Source organism: Halichondria panicea, chromosome 13, assembly GCF_963675165.1.
Source record: "Halichondria panicea chromosome 13, odHalPani1.1, whole genome shotgun sequence".
NCBI lineage: Eukaryota > Metazoa > Porifera > Demospongiae > Suberitida > Halichondriidae > Halichondria > Halichondria panicea.
The window spans coordinates 2,734,255-2,755,027 of NC_087389.1; the positions used below are offsets into that span (position 1 = coordinate 2,734,255).

Below are 20,773 nucleotides of genomic sequence, written 5' to 3' on the forward strand. Positions count from 1 at the left end.
ATTTGTTGTACATACACTGTAATTATTATTAAAATGTTGGTTTCGGCATTTGACTCCCGTCAACCCAATGTGATAAGAAACAAGTGTAGGTCACTTATGTAAGGTTCCTGTTTGTCTCTACTTGTAAAATCTATTAAAGTCCAATCTCAGTAAGAAGTCCTCCAAATGAGGTTGATACCCACGTTGCACCAGCTTGTCAACAACTGTATGTGTGCATGTTAATACGTACATGTACCTTACAAGTATGAACTAAGAGAGTGATGGCACACATGTGTTTTTAGAGCACTGAAAGTAAGTATGTGCCGACGAAATTATACCCACTTAATATTGAAGTAGTGTGGCCTAGCTGGCTGTCAGGCCTAATAGGGTGCTATGACATGCATGTGCTATACATGCAGCTACATAACAATGGAATACATGTATATAGTCAAATGGAGACACTCACCTTTTATCAGCAGACCTGAGACCTCCCTGAACCTGTTATGTGTCTCTGTCATGGTTGCATAGCTCCTCTCAACACACACTCTCTCTCCTGTGAGCTCACTGCTGAACTTCAGGATGGAGCTGAAGATGTTTTGGATCAGCTTCATTACTGGTGCTGCTTTCTTGCTCAGTAAACACCTACATGTACATGTATAATTATGCATACAAAGGATGATTGATGCCTAAAACCTTCACACAAAGAAATTGTCAGGTTTGCCTATCAGCAAGAGCTTACCTGAAAATCGCCTTATTAATGAAATTGTGGTGGGCTTGGATCAGCTCCTCAAAACTGTGAACCTACATCGATCAATACATGTACATGTAGTATGTTGGCAACGTAACTGTAAGTTAGACTGTGGGGGCAAGCTAAAGTGAATCACATGTTGATAATCACTGTCCATTTAGTAGTGAGAAATAGTCACACAATTACATACGTCATTTTCAAGGTCATTTTCAAACTCCCTCCATGTGATCTGGAACACCTGGTTGGCAATGTACCCGTGCATCACGTTGACAAAGTGCTGATACTCGTGTCTGTAGACTTGCAACTGTCTGGTTTGTGAGGGACTGAGCTGTTTGCTGACTTTGAGTTGATGGAAAGTGTTCTTAAGTGCCCATGAAGCTCTCTTCATCTGCAGTAGAAGCTGAAGAATCTGAAGGGAAGTAACATACAACTGTACATGTACATGTATTTGGGAACAACGTGTGTAACGCTGTATGTAATGACTGCTGTAAGTGTACATACAAGTGAGGCATGCACATAGCTAATTCCATACTAATTGTAGTTACATGTATAATTATTATGTACATGACATGTACACTACGTTACATACTGTATGATTATACATGCAACCAAACGCGTACACGTATATACTTTGAAGGTATCACAACATCGGCACAAGCACATATCAACACTTACTTTACATGAACATTTATTTTCCGTACAATCGACTAGTTACGGCTGGTTGACATACATTGTAAACCAATGCAATTTCAATGAATGCCATACATGTACACATACAGACTAGAACTCATAGCTCACCTTATTGTATTTCTCTACTGACGTGCTCGTTATCACAATATTACAAGGCCAGTCCACCTCATACTTTAGTTGCAAAAACTCAAGTGCATCAATTGCTATACAGGAAAAATGTTTACATTTAGCATTCAATTTGGTCTGCCTGAAATTAACTTATCCATTTGAAAGTAAATGGAAGAAACGCCTGTAAAGGCTCTATCTCTAAAGGACACCATTCTGCACACACCTTACAATGTACGTGAATAAGGGGTGTGATATATTAAGCCAATGCCAGTAGTATCATGATGTATACCTGCAGTACTTTTGTATAAGCAAATGTACCAGGACTGAATGATTATAGTACAGCTTACAAGCAATAGGTGATCTGCCAGGGCCAAAAGGTAACTATCTACATTTTCACGTTTGATCACATATACGATATTTTTTAGTGGGGTAAATTTATGTAATGGGGCTAGGATTTCCAATAATTGAACATGCCCACCATGAGTGTTGAGTGAGGTGGGGCGGTACTTTAGGGCAAAGCTGATCCTCTGAGCCTCTGGGCAGCGACTATGTACAGAAACCTCGAGAGCAGTCGAAAGCAGGGGGTTGAGAAAAGAGGGGGAGACAAGCACCCTCCAATCTCGACCATGGGTTAGCTCTTCACAAAGTCGAGTGGAGAGGGCATGGCCAAACTCACCGTCCTCAAGGAGCAGGAACCACTTAATTACATTGAAATGATGAGTGATGTGGCATTCTGACAGGAAGTACCTGAGAAGAGCCTCGTTGACTAGGGTGGATCTGCATGGGGAAACAATTAATACGCTTGTCTGATGTTCAATGGTCGTCACACTATTGTAAAATTAATGTTTGTGGATTGAAGTATAACGTATCTGTAATGTACATGTAGGTGCTGTACACTTCCTATTTTAAAGGCATGTATGGTTGCATGCTAGTAGTCACACAAGCCACGCCCCTTCATTCAAAGAAGGGTCTGGCAACAGTGTGCATGAATGTCTTAAACTATGCACCATTTCAGTTCACAAACAAAACTGAGAACAGAAAGGGGATAAGGGGATATAAAGGGGATGTGGACATATCAGTCAAAGACACGATCTAGCTACTGGTCTCGTAGTTCCAGCTCCGTGGAATTTTATCCTGCGCCAGGATCTTGGCGCCTAATTTGCACGCCCACTATAAAGTGGGTGTGGCAGAGTGAGTACGTAATTACATTCCACTGGGACAACTCCACTTGCACACTGTTGTCAGACTCCTTCTTCGAGTGAAGGGGCGTGGCTTGCGAGATTAGCATGCTAGTAGATTATGAACTTACTGTGTGAGAATTGGGAGAGCCAGAGATTGCTCAATGAGAGCCGACAGTGGATAGACAGACAGAAACCCGGTGTCAATATCACTGTCATCCTGAACAGCAGGGCCAAGAACTGCACTCAGCATGTCCCGTGAGGAGGGATCATCTAGTCAATGAAAATTATACAAAAGTACGAGTTGCTTCCCAAACTGTTTGTTGTAAAAACAAATAGGAGAAATTGATAGGAAGAACATTAAACTATGGGCTAGGATGTAAAATAGCAGTGGTATATATCAGTAGCACATTACAGAATGTAATTCTGTAATGTGCTCCTGTATATATACATGTACAGCATACCATTAAATGAGAAGTTATCTGTGTACTTCAATGAAGGGCCAGACTCAATAGTGGGCATCTTCAGCTTTCTTTTATCCTGTTTCTTTTCCACTCTCTCCTGCATTGCCTGCCTCAGTGGGTACATCTTGAGCTGAGCAGTGGACCTAGGGGCCTGCCCTCGAGACGAAACTAGTAGCGGGTGGCCAGGTTCTTGAATGAGAGGACTACTTACTGAAACATTAGCAAAGTCAGAGCCGTAGATGATATCTTGGGCTGTTGAGCCAGGCTCGTTTCCTCGGGTGGTGACACTGTATGTATGGTATATGACAGAGCTATATTGTACATAGTCTGTGTACATACAATGTACAAAGTACTTAAACGTTTGAATTAGTAATTTTAGTGGTCACACAAAAATTATATGTACAATGCATACAATAATTTTATAGTGCAAAAACACGAAGTGGATTAATTGGTACAAAGCATTACTAGTGCAAGTAAATAAGTATCATTACAATTATAGTGCCTAACAAAGCTTGTTGCCATAATGCCCGAGGGCATTATGTTGCTCCAGTGCAATATACATGTATAGCATGTTGCACTCGTGCTGGGAAATAACTACTACAATCATGCCAAATGGATCGAGCAATACATATACATGCACATGTACATGCATGCCACAATCACCCAGAAAATACTACCGGTATTCAGATACATGTACGTACTCTGTATTCTCTCCACTTCCATACATATAGATGATGTCTTGTGCAGTTGAAGGGGCTTCTTGTCCTCTGCTTGACACAGGTCCAGGTGCACTCTCTTTCTGTACCGGAGCCAACTGAGCATGCTGAGTGGGATAGAGCAGTTCCTGTGCCACGGATGGCTGTTCTACGGGGCCGGAGCGAACATGAAGAGAAGGGACAGTGATTTGAGACAGTCTGGAAAGGATGCTTGGGTCCGTGGTCTCCTGGTTGTATAGGAGGTCCTGGACAACAGAAGGGGGGTATGAGGGCTGTAGAAGTAATGTACTGTTCACAGGTTGCGTGGAGCCACTGTCTGATTTGCTGCCCAGTGAGAACTGATCTTGTGGTTCTGATTCTATAAAATGATCCAGATCTTGAGGAAACTTGACGTCTTCTTGCACTCCAAATGGTGCAGGTTGATCAACCAATGATACACTCCATGTTTTCCTAGAGGCCTGCTGTTGTGCGACCTGCTCTCTTTGAGAGCTGCTCTCAGCCAAAGTTTTCCCAACCACAGAATTACTGGTATTCTCAACACTTTGCGATACATTCAAGTCAGCAGACACCACGTCTGTCAAAGACGTAGCAGGTGTCCCTTTCAATGAAGTCTCTCTTAATAAGGAATTAATTGACAGGAGTTGAGGAGTTGATAATTTGGCAGCCTTCTCACTCTCTGCGGTAAACCTTTCTCTCTCGCTTCTCAGAAACTCGAAACGCTGAGTTGATAGTTTGTAACGCTTTGCTCTCCACTCAGCCCTGAGTTGCCTCAGTTCAGCCTTTCTAGAGAGCCCAGCATAGTAAGCGATCATATCCTCCCTGGCCTTTTCTTGTAAGGAAGCCTCGTGGAGTGTGTTTCTTGAGCTAAAGTAGTCCGGTTGCTCCCTGTCTTCTGTACGTTCCTCGGCTTCATGCTCAGAACGCAACTGCAAGGAGATGAAATATGGCAGCTCATGCTACATATGTACTTCAGGCTTGCTTTCAAATAGACACATACATGTCCGAATAATTTGACCCCTGTAAATGCTGATCATTGCGTCCGGCACAACTGTTAGCAAAAACAGACAAGACTTACAGCTTGATTTGTCTGTATTTGCTCCAGCAGTGCATCTCTTAACGCAACTTTTTTCTCTTTTTCTTGAGCTTTGTTGGATTCTTCTATCACTGTACACGCATTTGTTCGTAAATTATTATGGTCACAAAATACAACGGTGACAAAGTACTGTCAACATACTTTTCAATTTCTCAGCATGAGCTCGAGCTTCTTGTCTGGCCTTCAGTACCTCTGCTCTCAACTCTTTCTCCTTGGCCAGAAGCTTTAGAGTAAAATCATACAGAGTGTGATGATAAAGTTAGTGTACACACAAAAAAGTGTGTACATGTACATAATTATTGAAGAAGGTGCATGTGGGAAACATAACTAGCGAAACTACAGGCACTGTACGTGTACATGTAGGTACACATAAAACGCATATCCGAACTCGAAATACAGGTGTGTAACGAAAATGAGGTACAATACAGTGAATATGTACAAAGCACAAAAAACATTGGGCAAACCTCTTGTTTGAGTAGATCGTGTCTGACTTGCTCACTCTCCTGGACCTCTCTCCTGTAATGCTGACACTGCTCACCACATTGTTCTAGTCCGTCTAAAGATAGCTGAACTCTCAACTTGGGTGGACGGAACATCCCCGTGCACAGTGGGTGCTACAATGAGACAATTGTCAATGAAGATGATCGTACAGACACAAAACATTATTGTACATGTAAGTAGCTTGAAACATTGTGCGTCATCAGCCGTGCATTACTTTTTGCAAAGGGAATCGAACACCAACCAATATTTATCATAAAGGTAGCCAACATGCCCACATATTCAAATACAATGTGCACAGAGACTGAATATTATCAAATGCAGCAATACTCCTCCGACATACACTCTACTACAGTGGAATCTCGGACACCTTGGTTTCAGAGGCAGGCCAGATAACTGGATAAACGAATAGATAAACCACGCCTTGATCCACCCACTTAATAGATAACAATAGTGCCACACGGTTGTCTGCGCAATAGCTGCAATCGCATGCACATTTAAAGGACACACCTATTCAGTATTATTATAAAGCTTGTTATGCCGGAAAATGGCGGATAATGGAGGGTCAGGTAATCAAGGTTCTACTGTACAGTGTATCTGTCATTACATAGTGCATACATGTGCATGTGCATGTACATGCACTTGTACTAGCTCACACTCGGCTTGCATATCCTGAGTAGGTTGAGTGCCTTGCCACAGGTGAGGATGGTATGGGCCTGGCCTTCCAGGAACCCAGGGGCACACCCCCCACTAGCAGTGTACCCCTCATTCCAGTATTTATCATCTACACAGTACACCAGGAATAAGTTTACATAACACTGCCATTAGGCATGGCATAAACAGAAAAGCCACTTTACACAAATGTTTACACGAATGAATTGAGCAATACATGTCTACCTCTTCTAGCGAGGGCCTCCACACTGACATGCAGTCCAAACTCCTCCCCCATGTCCAGCCATCCCTGAAACACCCACTGTTCCACAAACCTGCCAAAACAGTGCGCTATGTGAGTACCATGTCTTAGCAGCAATGATTATGTTAGCTAGGCCACTACCATATCTACAGTATACACTTACATGTACATGTACATGAGCATCCATAAATAATTATTGGGTTAAAACTTAGAAGATTGGGTTAGAAGATTGTTAGGGTACATGCAAATTAGCCAATAATGGCTTTGTGTAGAATTGTACATGAAGACTCAAGACAGCATGCTGTACTTCTAAAAATTCGACACAACTTACTTGAAATATGGTGCCAGGGCCTGTGCTAGTAGATGTAGTAGCAAGAGGTAGTGAGGGGTTCCCACCACCTGATAGGTCTGATTATAAAGGGCATCCAGTAGAGCAAGCCCCTGAAGAAGGCAGTGGAACAGAGGGGTGAATACATGTACATGTACATGCGTGCAGACACATCAACTCTAATCTGTCTAGGAGTAGCACCATAGCACACACCTTGGGTAAATTTCTGGCTTCGTTCCAAAGGCCCATCAAGAATCTAAAGCATGAAAGATTATACTTCCAGTAAGATACACACCACTACAACATACTTGACTGTGGGTAGAATCCAATTTGCTGACAGTGAAAGGGTTAAGCCTGAAGCCTCCCCTAACCAGCATAATAGTAATTTTGCTGGTGAGTCTCCTACATGTACACTGTACCTGCTAGTTGATGAAGCTGTGCTCTAAAGTAGTCCTGCAGTGATTGGACAGCTTCCCCAAACATCCGCGACACACTGCCACCCTCCTGTGATAGTGCAGCCACATATATTTATATGGCATATCACTTAAACACAATGGCTTTTGAAGGTTAGACTCTGTATTTGCACAGGGTACAGCCTTTGGCCTGAGCAAAAACTTTTGCAGTCTACTTAAGAACACTAGCAGCTAACACATTTTGTACAAACGCTTGATGATAAAAGTAGTGCAACCAAAAACATATTTAGAGCACCTGGAATGTGTTGATAAAAACCATGGGAAGGTTGTCCAGGTCACGGATGACTTTGCTCTCAAGGGAACTCCCATCCTCCACCTCAGACTGTGCCATGCCCCCCAGTGAGCAGTAGCGGGAGAGACACAGCTCAATGGCATGGGGCAGGCAAGTCTCTGAGCCATCACAGAGGTACTGACGAGAACTAAAGGGGGGGGGGGGGGGGGGGCAGTGGAAATCTGATGATTCAATAGCAAAATTATGACCACTACCTGTCTCAATACAAAAATGTAAGAAACAAGTTCTTGCTATTGGTATTCAATCACTCGGTTAGGACAATCTAACCATCTCGCGCTACACCATTTCATGTGCAGTCATCCCATCGTTTTATATCTTCAACCCCATCAGTAATGCAACAGCACATCCAAATCTATACATGGCAACACCCAACACCTTCCAATAGTGACATACCAAGTCTGCCAGCCCTCCCATTCCCTGATGCTTTCTGGGTCATCTCCATTCGGCGGCCATGAGAAAAGATCCTGACCGGACCCTGCTGCTGTGTTGAAAACAGAAGCCTGCTCCTTGGTTAGTGAGGATACTGTGTCTGTTGTTGACGGGCGTGCAACACTGGTCTCCTGTACAATAGAGCCAGATTAATGCCTAAATTGTTAGTCTGACCTTCAGTTTCTTACAGCCGTGCATATTCCTATTACATCGGCCACCAGAAATGTTCACACAAATGTATGTACAGTATTATTATTTCACACTTAGTCTGAACTAATACAATACAAACAAGCAACCATCCACTCACCCCACGAGGCAGCAGGGGAGTGTTGTCCTGACTGTAGGGAAGCTGTGGCAGTCCCAGTGGAGTGTTAATGTCCTCTACAGTACTGTGTACCAGTCCATGATAAAGAGTGTTGGTGGCCTGGTCCTCCATACTAGGGTGAGCTGACAGGAAGCTGTCGAACCCAGTGCCAGGAGTGCGTTCAAACAGCTACAGTGTACATGGTGTAATCTACGTGTATTACAGAGAACTTGCCATTCTCAAACTACTCAAAGTGATGATAATTATGGCTGTTGCATTAAAACTACGTAGAGTCATGAATGTTGAGTCATGAATGTACAAGAAAACAATGTTTTAATTGCTCACAGAGACGCTTTCAGAGAAATCGTCCTTCATATCAGTTAAATCACTGTGATTGGGAGGTTTCTCAAAAAATAAGCTGTTGCGGAAAGAAAAACAGTAGCAAGGTCTCTTTGAATAATCTATACTTACCTCGAATAGATATCATATCGAAAAGGTGCACCTTCTTTTTGCTGAACCTAAGAAATGGGTGACTTATAATTATAAGAGTGCCTACAAGAATATATCATGTCAATGAGATGCATACAAGTTTAGATTTTGATGCCATCAAGACCCATTGCCCCACCCCGCCCAACTCTATTGACACCCACTAGGGTCAGCTTTCTTGTTGTCAAATGTTTGTTGCTAAGCAACAATTTATGACATGGAAATGTGAAATGACTCTTGGCAGTATATATGCCAGCCAGAGGAGGTACGACAGGTGCGGTGCAGCTCAGGCAATTAGCCTTTGATTGAGCAATAATTATCCACCCACGTCGTATGCTTTTGCTGAGAGTATATAATCAGTGGCTAATTGCTTGAGCTGCACCGCGCTTGTCGTACCTCCTCTGTATGCCAGCTAGAGCTGATAACACAGACCGAACCCACACAGTCTGAGCAGTCACTGAGAACTCAGGTACCCGGTAGCCATGCAATGCAGTATCATTAGAACAAGTGACACCTCAACCTCAACTTCACCATAGGACCACTAAAAACCAGATATAGATACTAATTCCATGGATATAAACAGAATAGAGTTCATCCTAATAATTATAGTCCCAAGGAATCAAAAATTCGTCACTCACGTTCACCACAGGAAGGTTGTCATGGCTGTTGTTTACCTGCACCTCGGCAAGTAAGGAGAGGAATGTCAACATGGCCTCGCACTCTTTGAACACCCTACACTCAGTGAAAGCGCTCACCGCCTCAACAAGGCGACCAGCATCATCGCTTTTACCATCACACATGAGGTGATAGCTAAAAGACATACACTTGCAAGCTGGGGACAGGATAGCACCCCCTTTGCTCATGCCAAACCACTCCCATCTCCTCAGAAGAATCGTGTCATAAAACTTTCTCACTAGGTTGCTACATAGTTTAGTGCTGGACTCAGTGCTCCATAAAGATACATTTTTCGGAGCTTGAAAGGTACTTTTCAGAGGGTTGGTGTATGTGTAGCTGGTTTTGTCCTCAGCCATGTACTGACATAGCTCCCACACAAGCTTGAGCGGAGATACCTCAACAAATCCCAGGCTAACTTCAGTCATACTTCAGTGGTCTGGCATGGAGTGGAGAAGCTATGGCATGCACATGCATGCAGCGCAGGAGTTCAAGAGCTTTTTTGTCTTTTATCCAAATGAAGCGCATAGTGCTGAATAAGCACAAGCACGCCTCGAAAGAAACACGCACTACACGCCTCGGCCACAATTCGAGACTTATTTTACCTCCCCATGCACACAAAATTAATAGCACAACCTTGTTTAAGAGCTACAGAACTCCAAACTTTATACAGTATATCGAATAATAAATCTTCAGATATACGTATACGTATACGTCTGTCACTTCACAAGAAAACTGATTCAGTTGCATGTGTACATAACAATAATCACTTCATCATGCAAATCAAATTATAACAATGAATGTGGTTATACAAGAAAATTCGTTACTGTGCTAGCTCATAGTATTTACCTGTAACTGGGTCATAAAAACAATTTAACTGAGGGTCATACATTAATTCAAGTTCCTCTCCTTCAGTGGTTGCTTTTTCAGGGTCTCTGACAAAGTCTGGTTCTTCAGTGAGCGTGCCTGACAAAGGACTTAGCATTCCTCCCATGTCACTGAAACGAAAAAAGGAAAAAAATCTTCATGGCTGCATGTACAGTGCTGGTATGCATATGTAATCTACTTTACCGTGTATCCAAGGAATCATGTAGCGGATTTATTGCAGCATCTTTAAACTTCTCAGTCCAGCCACTCAGAGTCTGTTGTAGGTTTATTTGTAGTGTACAGAAAAAGTCTCATTCAATCACAACACACATACCACGCTGCCAGATAGAGTGGCCTCTATTTCTGAATCTGGTTTTAGTGGTCCTACGGTGAATTCTTGAGGTATCCCTTGCTCTAATGATACTGCATTGGCTAGCCGAGTTCTCAATGACTGCTCAGACTGTGTCAGGTCTGTGTCATCGACGCTAGCATACTGCCGCCAATCATAGTCCTATCAGGTGCCATTATATTAACTATAATGCGAGTAGGCCCTAGTATGCTCTATACATGGTTGAGTTTCACAAACTTACATCAGATAGCCTTGTCTCGTTTAGCTGGTCATGAGGGGGACTACCACTGTTTTGATTTCCTGGTGTCATTGGCGTGCTGCCATCCTTCTGTTGAGAGGATCTTAGCCTGACCTCAACAACAGGAGGTGCAAACAGTATCGATGACTTAGGGTTGGCTTCTTTGACTGGTGACACAAAGTCAGCCTCCAGGTCAGCACTTCGACCACCCTCTAGAGACTCCTGATTTTGATTGAACAATGAGAAAAATTGAATGGTGGCACAGCACATAATCAGCTACAAATGTAGAGCATTATATAAGTTCACGTACCCAAAATTCTATACATATGATATACGGCTCTTTACATTCTTTTTGTAGGTTAAGCATTGCCTGAGCCGGCACAATAATACTATAATAATTATAAAGATTACCAAAATGTGTTTACTGTCTTTGAAGTCGGATTGCTTCCTCTCTGCTGATCGGGGCAAGGATCGATACAAGTAGAGCACCTCATCTACAGAGTTGTCCAGATCCAACTGCTTCATGTTACTAGTCACACTGGTGTTTAGCATTTGTGATTCATCTGAATAATCCTCTGAAATCCCACTTGCATTTAGACCACTAATTTGATTCGCTTTGCTTGAAGTGTTGTCCATGTAGTTATCTTGGGCATTGTCCTTGTACTTCAAAACATCAAGAGCCAAGTGCACATCTTGATCGAGATAATCTTCTATTGATTGTTGTTCAGTCGTTAAACTACTGCCAGTATGTCCAGTTTTAACAGAATCAGAATATGCAGTACTCTTACTAGAGATAGTCTCACTGACACCAGTTTGAAAGCCACTGTCAACGGACGTGGAGCTAGGTACAGTTTTCGACACCTGCAACATAGCTTCAGGCTTTTTCTTTCCTCCACTGATCATTCTAACTCTTTTCTTTTGCACTCTGAGCATTGCAGGGTCTGCTGGCTTAGATGGTGGTCGTGGCTGGAAGCTCTGACCATCAACCAGTGTCATTTCCCTAACACTTCTGGCACTGTCAATTGAGGACGTTCGGCTAGACAGAGCAGATCTACTGGACTAAAACAAAGCAAAAACGATGTGAGAGTTTTTCCAATAAAATTAAGGTTGGACCATAATCAAGTCACTCTCACACACACTCTACCACATGTAAGTGAAAGGTACGGGTGTATATACATGTACATCATAATTAATATTTATGTACCGGTTTTGATCCCAATATATGGTCTGGAATTGTAAATTTCTTTCCAAATGCAATGTGAGTAGGACGTTCATCAGCAGTAACCATGTTCTCAGAAGAAGATGAGCCCACGGTACTAACAGTGCCATCTGTACTGGTTGGTTTGTCATATGATGGACAGCTCACACTTGCATAGGATATCACCTGACAATGGGATATTCTATAATGAAGCTATATCATAGTGCTAGAAATAATTATGTGAGCATATATAGAAGTATGTGTTTTGGCTCCAAAAATATTATGCGATAAAACAATTTTGCTCCTATTGCTTGAGTCGCGTTTGTTAGCAAGAGAAAATAATTATAATAACATTATAGTCCTACATGTAGCAGCTAACCTGCAGTCCTACACACACAACACACCCTCATGTACTGCTGTACTTATTTCCCCATTGATTAAAGAAGAGGGATTGGAAATGGAAGATACCTCGAATTATATCCGCGATACGCCGGGGTTTAATCGAGGCTATGCATCTAACGTTGAGTAAAAACTAGGCTATAGGTAGTATTCATGTACTCCTGGTAGTACTTTGCTCTCATTCTGCAGGGGGCATGAAAATGACGTTTTAGGGGGGCTCTGAGTGTCTTAATTGCACAGGTCATAATTCGTTTCCCCGCATATGTGTTGCGCAACAGTAACACGGATTAATTAACATCAAAATCTTTTTGTGCCATGCTGTAAAATGTCAGGTGATGCTACTTCCGTTTCCAATCCCTCTCCTCTTTAATCTATAATTAAACAGTGGATTCAATGGGATATGCACATACATGTACCTCAACTAATTGTACGACACGAAATATATAACAGTATCAGGCATAACATTCTAACAGTACATGCAGTATACTTCTAGGAATGCTCTGTAAGTAGTGTCAAGGGGACTAAATCAAACACATCATGCAACATGTATACACACGGCATGCACATGTACCTGTGTCTGAGCAGTGGCCACACTGGTGGGCATTTGATAAGCTCGTGGAATTTCCTCGAATGGCGGGCTCACTTCAGTACCAGTGGTGTCCGGAGGTGAAGATTTGAGGGTAAAAACACGGCGAATTATGCAGCTTCCCCCAATAGAGACCCCCTCCAGGGACTTGTACGACTGTGCTTTGAAGAGGCCACTCACTAGGGAGCCAAGGTCAATGCACAGGTTTACCCACTGGGAAGGAAACATGAAAAATATAGTTAACGAGGTGAACAATGACAGCCTCCTCTGAACTCATGTGGTGCTATAGGCATTGATTTTATTGTGTAAGTTATTATTTTTATACACACAGTATAAAAATGAAGATGTTCTCTACTGAGCTGCAAAAGCATGTGTGTGAAATCACCTGTCCTATGATAACACCAGATAATGGTACTCTGGCATTTAGAGGCGTGACCGCTATCTCCCTCTGAGAAGTGGACATCTGTATCCTCCTGCGACTCCCACTGCTGTCCACTACACCAAGATCAATGGCTACCCGAGCTCCATCTGGCACCATGAACTGGAACACTAAGTATGGCTGCACCAGGCCCACTGTAGTGGAGACAATGTAGAATATGTAGTTTGAGCCTAAACCTTACATATAGACACAAATATGAATTTATGCACAAAATCACTTCATTCACCCCTGTTTACGTGTATACAGTAAGTGCAGTAACGCTCTATAAGCCACACTGCATGGGGGTGCAATTACACAGACATACAAGAGGCCTTGTCAGTCTTGGGTAACTGCATCCTGGTGTTGGTCGTCGAGGGCCCTCCCTCCATGATAACCACATAGCTGCGAACATCCTTGACATACTTCCTGCTCACAGAGCCTGTCAGTTTCCACGGTGCAAGAGGATCTCGACCCTGAGCACTAAGCACTTCCACATGAGTACCACCCTACAGTGTATATTGAAGGTTTGCAAGTGTAGTGTGAACATCTGCAGAATTTATTGATCTCACTTGATACTCCTTCTTAAACATTTATTTTCTGCAGTTTCTCGTCTCTAGATAATCTGAAATGGAGCCAAACAGCAGCCTAACAAGTGTCAGCGGTACTATACTGTGTGCATAGATACAGGATGCTGTTGGTGAGGTCTCTCTTGTCAAACAGAGGAAACAAACCAGATTCAAAAGTGCTGGCTCAGTTTCCTGCAGCACAGTTTGTTTACTTCCGCAAATGCCCCGCCTTCTCTTTTGTCATGTGACTTGTTTCCAGTCAGAGCACACCGTAAGAAAGCTTTTGTCAAGAGTAGTACAATTACAAGTAAGTGAAGAAGAGACATGAGCACGTTCCCCCTACTGTTGTGCTGTTTATCTATTGTGAACTGTGGGTTAATTCTTCCAAAAGATGAGCTTCATTTGAACCGTGGAAATAGACTAGAAAAATCACAAAGATCAACTTCTAACATCTTTGAGCTCCCATCTTCATTCAAGCACAAGCTTTTAAAGGAACATCATAATGCTGTATCCCAAAAAACAAACATACTCTATAGCTTACAAAAGAGAGACGTTTCAACATGTGCTCTAGACAACAGAGAACTTGAAAGTGACGCGGTATGAGAACTAAAGCTCTATTGTGATTTCATGCAATACTTCTGTGTACAGGTGGAACTGAAGGAAACAGCTGAGGCTGTTCAAGCTGTGTGGGTGGGGAAAGATGTAAGTTACAACTGAGAAGCAGTTGGTGAAGTGAATTTCTGTTCTCTCTATTAACTGTAGATCATACTGATAGTTGCATCTGACAAGTCAGAGACAGGTCACACCACTCTCTGGAGAGGGTATGTTGCTGGTGCAGAGATTTGTACATACTGGTCACTGAAAATTACTTGTGCATTGTCAAGCAGCAATGAATGGAATAAACCATATGTATAGTGTTAAGTATAATGTACGTATGTGTGTGTATGGCTTTTGAACCATGCCTCTAGCCAGTAGGTGCAGTGATATATATTAACTGTATTTCCACAGAGAGGTGCGGAAGAGCTTAGGGATATTCCAATTCACAGATGATACCAGATCTATCAAGGCCACCGTCTACCCAGACTCTCTGCAAGTCTCCTCAGTAGAGCCTCATGACACAGTAATTGTAGTCTCCTACTCTCACCACCTCATCTTTGTCAGTCGCAATTACGGTGTTAACTGGGACCAGTACACAACACCCACCACTGACTTTGACCCCGTGGGCAGTCTGTACATGAGCAAGCAAGACCCAAGACACTTGATGATTAAATCAAGAGGGGGAGATGTGAGTAATGGTTGAATGTCCTCATGCTTCAGTATGAGAAATACAGTATGCATGTACATGTATACTTCAACTGTATGTTCCTGCAGTTGTTTGTGTCAGATACTCTAGGAGAGCATTGGAACCACGTTGCAGCACAAGTGCTTATGGCAGAACTGTAAGTGTACTACTGTCATAATCTATCCCCTACTTTGTCTAGCTTTGTGTCTCTGTGTGTGATTGTTGCAGTGGTAGAACAGACCAGGGAGAACACGTGTACTTCATGACCCAGGCTGGCATCTCTGCATCCAATCCTCTCTACAGAATGGATATCTCATCAAGAAATAAAGATGGTGAGAAAATGTTTAGCGATCCAAACTGACAATTGATCTTTGTGTGCATTATGACTTTACAACTTTATGTTTTTGGCTGTAACTAGTAGTTACATGGATAAGTCATCAATGCAGTTACTATCGGCGTATTGCTTTTTTCTGCTACAGTAATTGATCGTTCTACATATCGTTTCCGTGTGGACAATCGCTACCTGTTCATCTCTCGCAAAAACACTACTAATAACAAGCAGGCTGACAGCCAATCTCGCAGACTGTACGTGTCCAGCAACTATTACACTCATTCAGAGAAGGTGGGATTCACTGAGGTACAGCTTCCCTCCCTAAAGAACCAACAGGTATTTATTAGAAGGATGTGCACATAGGTCAGGGATACTGGGAAGTCTTCATTAAGAGGATACACACACACTTGTCTAAAAATAGAATGTAATGAATGCGTCTATGTGTTTGCAGTTTTATGCGGTCATGGCCACTCATGAGACAGGAGCTTTTATTCATGTCTATGATGGAACAGGTAGGATTTGTGCGTTTACGTAGTTATAAAATTATAGAGACACAAAGTTGTGTAAGAATTACAGTTTCAGTCATCTAGGTATAACTATTTATAATAGGCTACAGTGTTAGAAATTACTCACTGCCATCGGTCATTGACCGGACGTTTACTTAGAATGACCATGCCTTCCTGCAGTATCTGGTCATTATAATGATCAGGCATAAATGTTATTTGACCATATACAGTCAATAAAAATTATTTCTAACACTGGGCTATTAGTGTAACACATGACATACATTAGTTTACCTGATTATCTGTACATGCATATCTATAGACTCAACAGCTGGTAACCTATACGTATCAGACAGCAGTGGCTCCAAGTTTGGCCTTTCTCTTACTGATCATCTGGTGAGGTTCATGCAACATGTACAGACACACACCACATGCACGTATATACATGTATACACAGTCAATTTCGTCGATTCCTTTCAAACATACACTGTCCTACATGTAACAACCTATTTTATACTAGGAAATCCTAGCTCTCCGTTTAAGCAGTGCCTTACGTACTTTTGAACAAGGTGCTGTCCACACGCATGTACATGTACTGTACATATACGCACATAGTTTAAGGTTCAAGAGTACCCACTGGGCCACTATTCTGTGCACGACTTTTATGAGGTGAAGTCCACTAGGGGAGTCTACATCACGACAACAGTCAAAAAAGGTCAGACAATTTCTGTACTACATGTATTTAGGGTTAGTCCATTAGTATAGCTTACGACCATATACTCTTGTGCAGGAGATGGTGGTCATGTGTCGAAGATAACCTTCAATAATGGTGGGACCTGGCAAAAATTGAAAGCACCTGACTCCACCAATTGTGTAAGATAATTATGCCTCGGTACGCATGCGCAAGTGAGGTATACGGTAGTGTGTTTGTGTCTGTGTCTGTGTAGACTGCTACAGCTGCTCAAGGATGAATCAAGTGCAAGTAAGATTCTATAGGCTTCTAGTCATGTTTACTTGGATTTTAATTCGTGTGCAAAATAATGCTTCGTTCTCGAGTTATGCCTACTTGGAATGCCATTGCAGCCTTTTCAGAGGAGCACGTAGCCAAACTTGTTTACCAAGTGTTGCTACTCTACTTAGTAGTTAGCTCTGCATTAGAACGCTAGCTATTGGTAGCTGCAAGAGTAAGAAGAGAGCTGCAAGGCTCTGCTGATGCAGCCATTAATTTTAGACTTTAACTTTTATGTTCATCATGTGTATAAAAGCTATTAGTACCTTTATGTTATGTAGCTTTGGCATCTCCACCGAGGCATCAGCACCTGTGGTGCTTTCATTTTATAAGTGGCATATACGTACATGTACATGCCTTACACTATGTACATGTACTTATTTAAATATGCACATCATGCACAATGTATAGTGTATAGTCAAACGTTAAATGCTCATGAAATCTTTGTCCTATACATAATTTACGTTCAGTAATTATATTGTTAACCACTGGTTGGCAGTTTGCTCGAGGGTGACCGACCCCTTTATGGCACTGTTTAACCCTCACAGCACCTCCCCGATTGCTCTCTCCATCTCCACCTTCGTTACAGTCAGTACATACTCCCATTCTACAACTATTCATCACTCAAGATGCCGTTCAGCATTGAGACAGCCCCGGGAATCATCTTAGCACATGGTCCGTGAACACCCATGTACTACTTGATCCCATTAATTTGTACATGGAATTGTATAGCATCAGCACTTACGTGTAGTACATCATACTCACATGTCATTGTACATTACAAGTGCATTAGCATAGCTCAAATTATGGTATTGACTGATACACGTACCTTATGTGTACAAGTGTTCCATCCATCCATCCAGGATCCGTTGGGCCCATCCGTAACAACTCGTTCCCCAAGCTCTACGTGAGCAGTGATAGTGGTCATACGTGGTACGACCCAGACCTTCCCGCGGGTACCTACTCTTATGGCATCGGGGACTATGGCAACATCATCACTGTGGCTCCAGACAGTGAAAATGTACCATACATGTGGTGAGTGGCTTGCTATATAAGATGCACTAGCCCTGTACCTATGTAATTGTTAGCAAATAAAAGATATAAAAACTGTCCCTTTTAGAAGCCTGAATACAATTTTGGTAACTATATATACATGTATAAGAATTACGTTGTACGCAATACAATCTAAGGTTCTCTCACAATCGTGGCAAGTGCTTCACCAAGAAGCAATTTGACTCCACCACTCATTTCACGACTCGTGGTATCCTAATCGACCCGTCCGCCGCCAGTCTGTTTGGGTTCGTGATGGGCGTGGAGGGAATGGGCTCCACGGATGAGTGGAGGATCAACGCTGTTAACTTTCAGAGCCTCCTGCAAAGACCTTGTGAGTGGATGTATTGATTCAGTTTCTCTCTAGAGTTTTGTACATGTATGGTACATGTAGTGGCTCGTGTAGTTTGATCAAGCTTTTGTGATTTGAATGTTGTGATCAGGTGTTGCTGATGACTACGCACTGGTGACGGAGCACGAAGGCATGGGAGTCTGCATTCTTGGTTACCAGAGTGTATACAACCTCACGAAGGAGGAAAGTGTGTAAGTTACATTGTGCCTCAGTGACTAAACTGCCGTAATTTTTTTGTAAAGTGCTGAAGCTGTGCTCTCTAGAGTTTTGTATTGAACTCAATGCAGATGTTACAACCCAGCAAGTTACAGCTACAAGCCAGTCAAGAGCAACAAGTGCAACTGTGATTATTCTGACTTGGAATGGTATGCATTTATATAATGGTATGCAATGCGTGGGGCGTTACTCGTTTGATCTGTTATGCAGTGATTATGGATTCAAACGCAGTAGTGCTGACAAGTGCTCTAAGATCCCCAACGTGGGTCTCTCAGATGTTTGTCCCCCAGGAACTGACACTTATCAACAGAGTGTCTCTGGGTATAAGCTACATATAATTATGCTGTGTATATATATAAGTATATATACATTGTAGGTCACACTTCGATAGACCTTGTGTACGTATTACAGAATGCACGTGCATTGTAGGTGACTATTCAGAACAGTTATTTCTTTGCTATGCATGTGTAACAGTCACTGTTGTTTCCAATTATACGTTGACCGATAAGTAATTCGAACTTGTAGATCCAGCTTTACATGTCTTCTCCAGGTTCCGGCTAATACCTGGTGATCAATGTGTGCCAACTGATGACAGCAAGAAGCTGGTGGCCACTGTCACAAAACAGTGCACCAGCCATGAGAAGCAGTCTGGTATACACCCGGTCACTTTCTCATCAATGGTGAGCACATGTATGTAACTTACTTATACAGAAAACCGTGTGTAAGCGACATGGAGTTCGAGGGGTGTAGCCATACATCATGATACATGTTAGTCAATCCTAGGCCACACTTCTTCTGAGGGTGAGGCTAGATACATGTATGTCCATATACATGTACGCCTGCAAAAATTGCTACTTGGCTACAGTCTGTATGTGTGCATGTGTAGCCATGCCTGCACTTCAATACCTGGTACAGAGCACTGCTGGGAAGATTGTTGGTGGGATCTTTATAGTCTTGGCGGCGTTGGTTGCAGCAGGACTTACGCTCTTCTGTTGGCTGAAATGCAAGAGTAGAACATACACATCGTAAGTTTTTCATGCTATGTACCGTATAGCGAGTCATTTCTGATGGTCAAAACATTACGTGGATAAGCAATTAATATTTAGTCAGTTCATGGATATTAATTTTTGTGGTTGCTGCTTGCACTACAGGTAGGGTGGTCAATTATGATTGCTTCATTCGTGGGTAAAATATTTGTGCTCGGAGACAAAAACACGAAATTATTGTCCCCCCAAGTGCTATAAAGCATAGCTATACGTATACATGTAATTGGTGCTTGCGGTGCATAATACTGCAACATGTATTAGTATAAAATTATGTACCTTACATATCACATATTTGCTACAGACATGACAAAGTATACTACCAGCGGCTACCACTTCATGAGACTGGGGGCCGGTTCAGTGCCAATGATGATACGAGCAGTGATGAGGATATACTAACTTGACACGTACAAATGCAACTGGTATAAACTTAGTGTTGTTTTGTGTTCAACCATCGCAGTCCATGCATGTTATTGTCAATACAGTAATTTTTTGTTATTGCTACAGTAGACTCGTTAATCCAGCCACCCTTGGGACAGTGCAGCTTGGCTGGAATATATAGCGAGGTGGCTGCATTTCAGAAAATAGCTGCAGCTAAAAAGCAGTCCCTACCTCGAATCTAATGACTAATGTTGCAGTCTGTCTCAAGGATAATATGAATCATTTTATCTGCAAACCACACCCAAAACGTCATATCCGGCCGGCCGTAATAAAAAAACGTTTACGGAAGCCAGTATACGGAATAGCGAGTGGCTGATTTCAGGGGGAGTTTTGTGCAGTAAACATCTAACTAGCAATCCGTGCCGAACCAAATGGCCGGTATAGATTGAGGTGGCCGTACTTTAGAGAGCCGGAATAGTGAGAGTCTGAATTCGCTACAATTTACCTAATTACACTTCTTCATGACTTGTATATACATGTACACATAATGCCTTATACATGTACTGAATAATAGGCTCATATAACGGCCAGTGCATTAACAGAGATGCACATGC

At 42.4% G+C, this 20,773-nt stretch overlaps 3 protein-coding genes across 4 annotated transcripts; 1 reads left to right on the plus strand and 2 right to left on the minus strand.

Moving 5' to 3' along the window:
* Position 1: 1 nt before the first annotated feature.
* LOC135346526 (uncharacterized) lies at positions 2–9,890 on the minus strand. Of its 2 annotated transcripts, none has more exons than XM_064544172.1 (24): positions 9,344–9,890; positions 8,685–8,731; positions 8,559–8,631; positions 8,217–8,402; positions 7,874–8,040; positions 7,424–7,607; positions 7,135–7,219; positions 7,024–7,081; positions 6,929–6,971; positions 6,719–6,828; positions 6,372–6,460; positions 6,131–6,258; positions 5,441–5,590; positions 5,118–5,199; positions 4,959–5,047; positions 3,869–4,809; positions 3,168–3,454; positions 2,835–2,976; positions 2,004–2,302; positions 1,526–1,620; positions 918–1,136; positions 719–780; positions 446–621; positions 2–203 (listed from the first exon to the last, which is right to left on the minus strand). In XM_064544172.1, the coding sequence occupies exons 1-24, from the start codon at positions 9,797–9,799 to the stop codon at positions 118–120; spliced, it is 4,254 nt and encodes a 1,417-aa protein (XP_064400242.1). In that variant the 5' UTR covers positions 9,800–9,890; the 3' UTR covers positions 2–117. The 2 variants fall into 2 exon arrangements, with proteins under 2 accessions (XP_064400242.1, XP_064400241.1); XM_064544171.1 differs by having other exon boundaries at positions 9,338–9,890.
* Positions 9,891–10,088: 198 nt separating this feature from the next.
* On the minus strand, positions 10,089–14,194 carry LOC135346547 (uncharacterized). The gene is made up of 10 exons (XM_064544203.1): positions 13,996–14,194; positions 13,752–13,932; positions 13,394–13,581; positions 12,994–13,221; positions 12,030–12,209; positions 11,237–11,884; positions 10,829–11,047; positions 10,573–10,749; positions 10,443–10,513; positions 10,089–10,369 (listed from the first exon to the last, which is right to left on the minus strand). Exons 1-10 carry the CDS (start codon positions 14,014–14,016, stop codon positions 10,195–10,197), a joined length of 2,088 nt encoding a protein of 695 aa, XP_064400273.1. The 5' UTR covers positions 14,017–14,194; the 3' UTR covers positions 10,089–10,194.
* Positions 14,195–14,231: 37 nt separating this feature from the next.
* LOC135346539 (sortilin-like) lies at positions 14,232–20,287 on the plus strand. Its single transcript, XM_064544189.1, has 20 exons — positions 14,232–14,589; positions 14,641–14,694; positions 14,755–14,813; positions 15,001–15,277; positions 15,364–15,431; positions 15,503–15,606; positions 15,754–15,941; positions 16,057–16,117; positions 16,431–16,504; positions 16,724–16,823; positions 16,899–16,981; positions 17,666–17,792; positions 17,981–18,152; positions 18,308–18,501; positions 18,611–18,710; positions 18,807–18,884; positions 18,946–19,056; positions 19,286–19,415; positions 19,651–19,760; positions 20,083–20,287. Exons 1-20 carry the CDS (start codon positions 14,317–14,319, stop codon positions 20,180–20,182), a joined length of 2,463 nt encoding a protein of 820 aa, XP_064400259.1. The 5' UTR covers positions 14,232–14,316; the 3' UTR covers positions 20,183–20,287.
* Positions 20,288–20,773: the final 486 nt, after the last annotated feature.

Coding starts and splice junctions, on each gene's coding strand:
- LOC135346526 (XM_064544171.1), bottom strand. CDS start 9,799: ATGACTGAAGTTAGCCTGGGATTTGTTGAGGTATCTCCGCTCAAGCTT. Junction 7,608..7,873: donor TGGGAGGGCTGGCAGACTTG/GTATGTCACTAT, acceptor CCCCCCCTTTAG/TTCTCGTCAGTACCTCTGTG. Junction 6,972..7,023: donor TGGATTCTACCCACAGTCAA/GTATGTTGTAGT, acceptor TTCATGCTTTAG/ATTCTTGATGGGCCTTTGGA.
- LOC135346547 (XM_064544203.1), bottom strand. CDS start 14,016: ATGTTTAAGAAGGAGTATCAA. Junction 11,048..11,236: donor AAGACAGTAAACACATTTTG/GTAATCTTTATA, acceptor AATCAAAATCAG/GAGTCTCTAGAGGGTGGTCG. Junction 10,514..10,572: donor CCACTCTATCTGGCAGCGTG/GTATGTGTGTTG, acceptor AACCTACAACAG/ACTCTGAGTGGCTGGACTGA.
- LOC135346539 (XM_064544189.1), top strand. CDS start 14,317: ATGAGCACGTTCCCCCTACTGTTGTGCTGTTTATCTATTGTGAACTGT. Junction 15,432..15,502: donor CAAGTGCTTATGGCAGAACT/GTAAGTGTACTA, acceptor TGATTGTTGCAG/TGGTAGAACAGACCAGGGAG. Junction 19,761..20,082: donor AAGAGTAGAACATACACATC/GTAAGTTTTTCA, acceptor TATTTGCTACAG/ACATGACAAAGTATACTACC.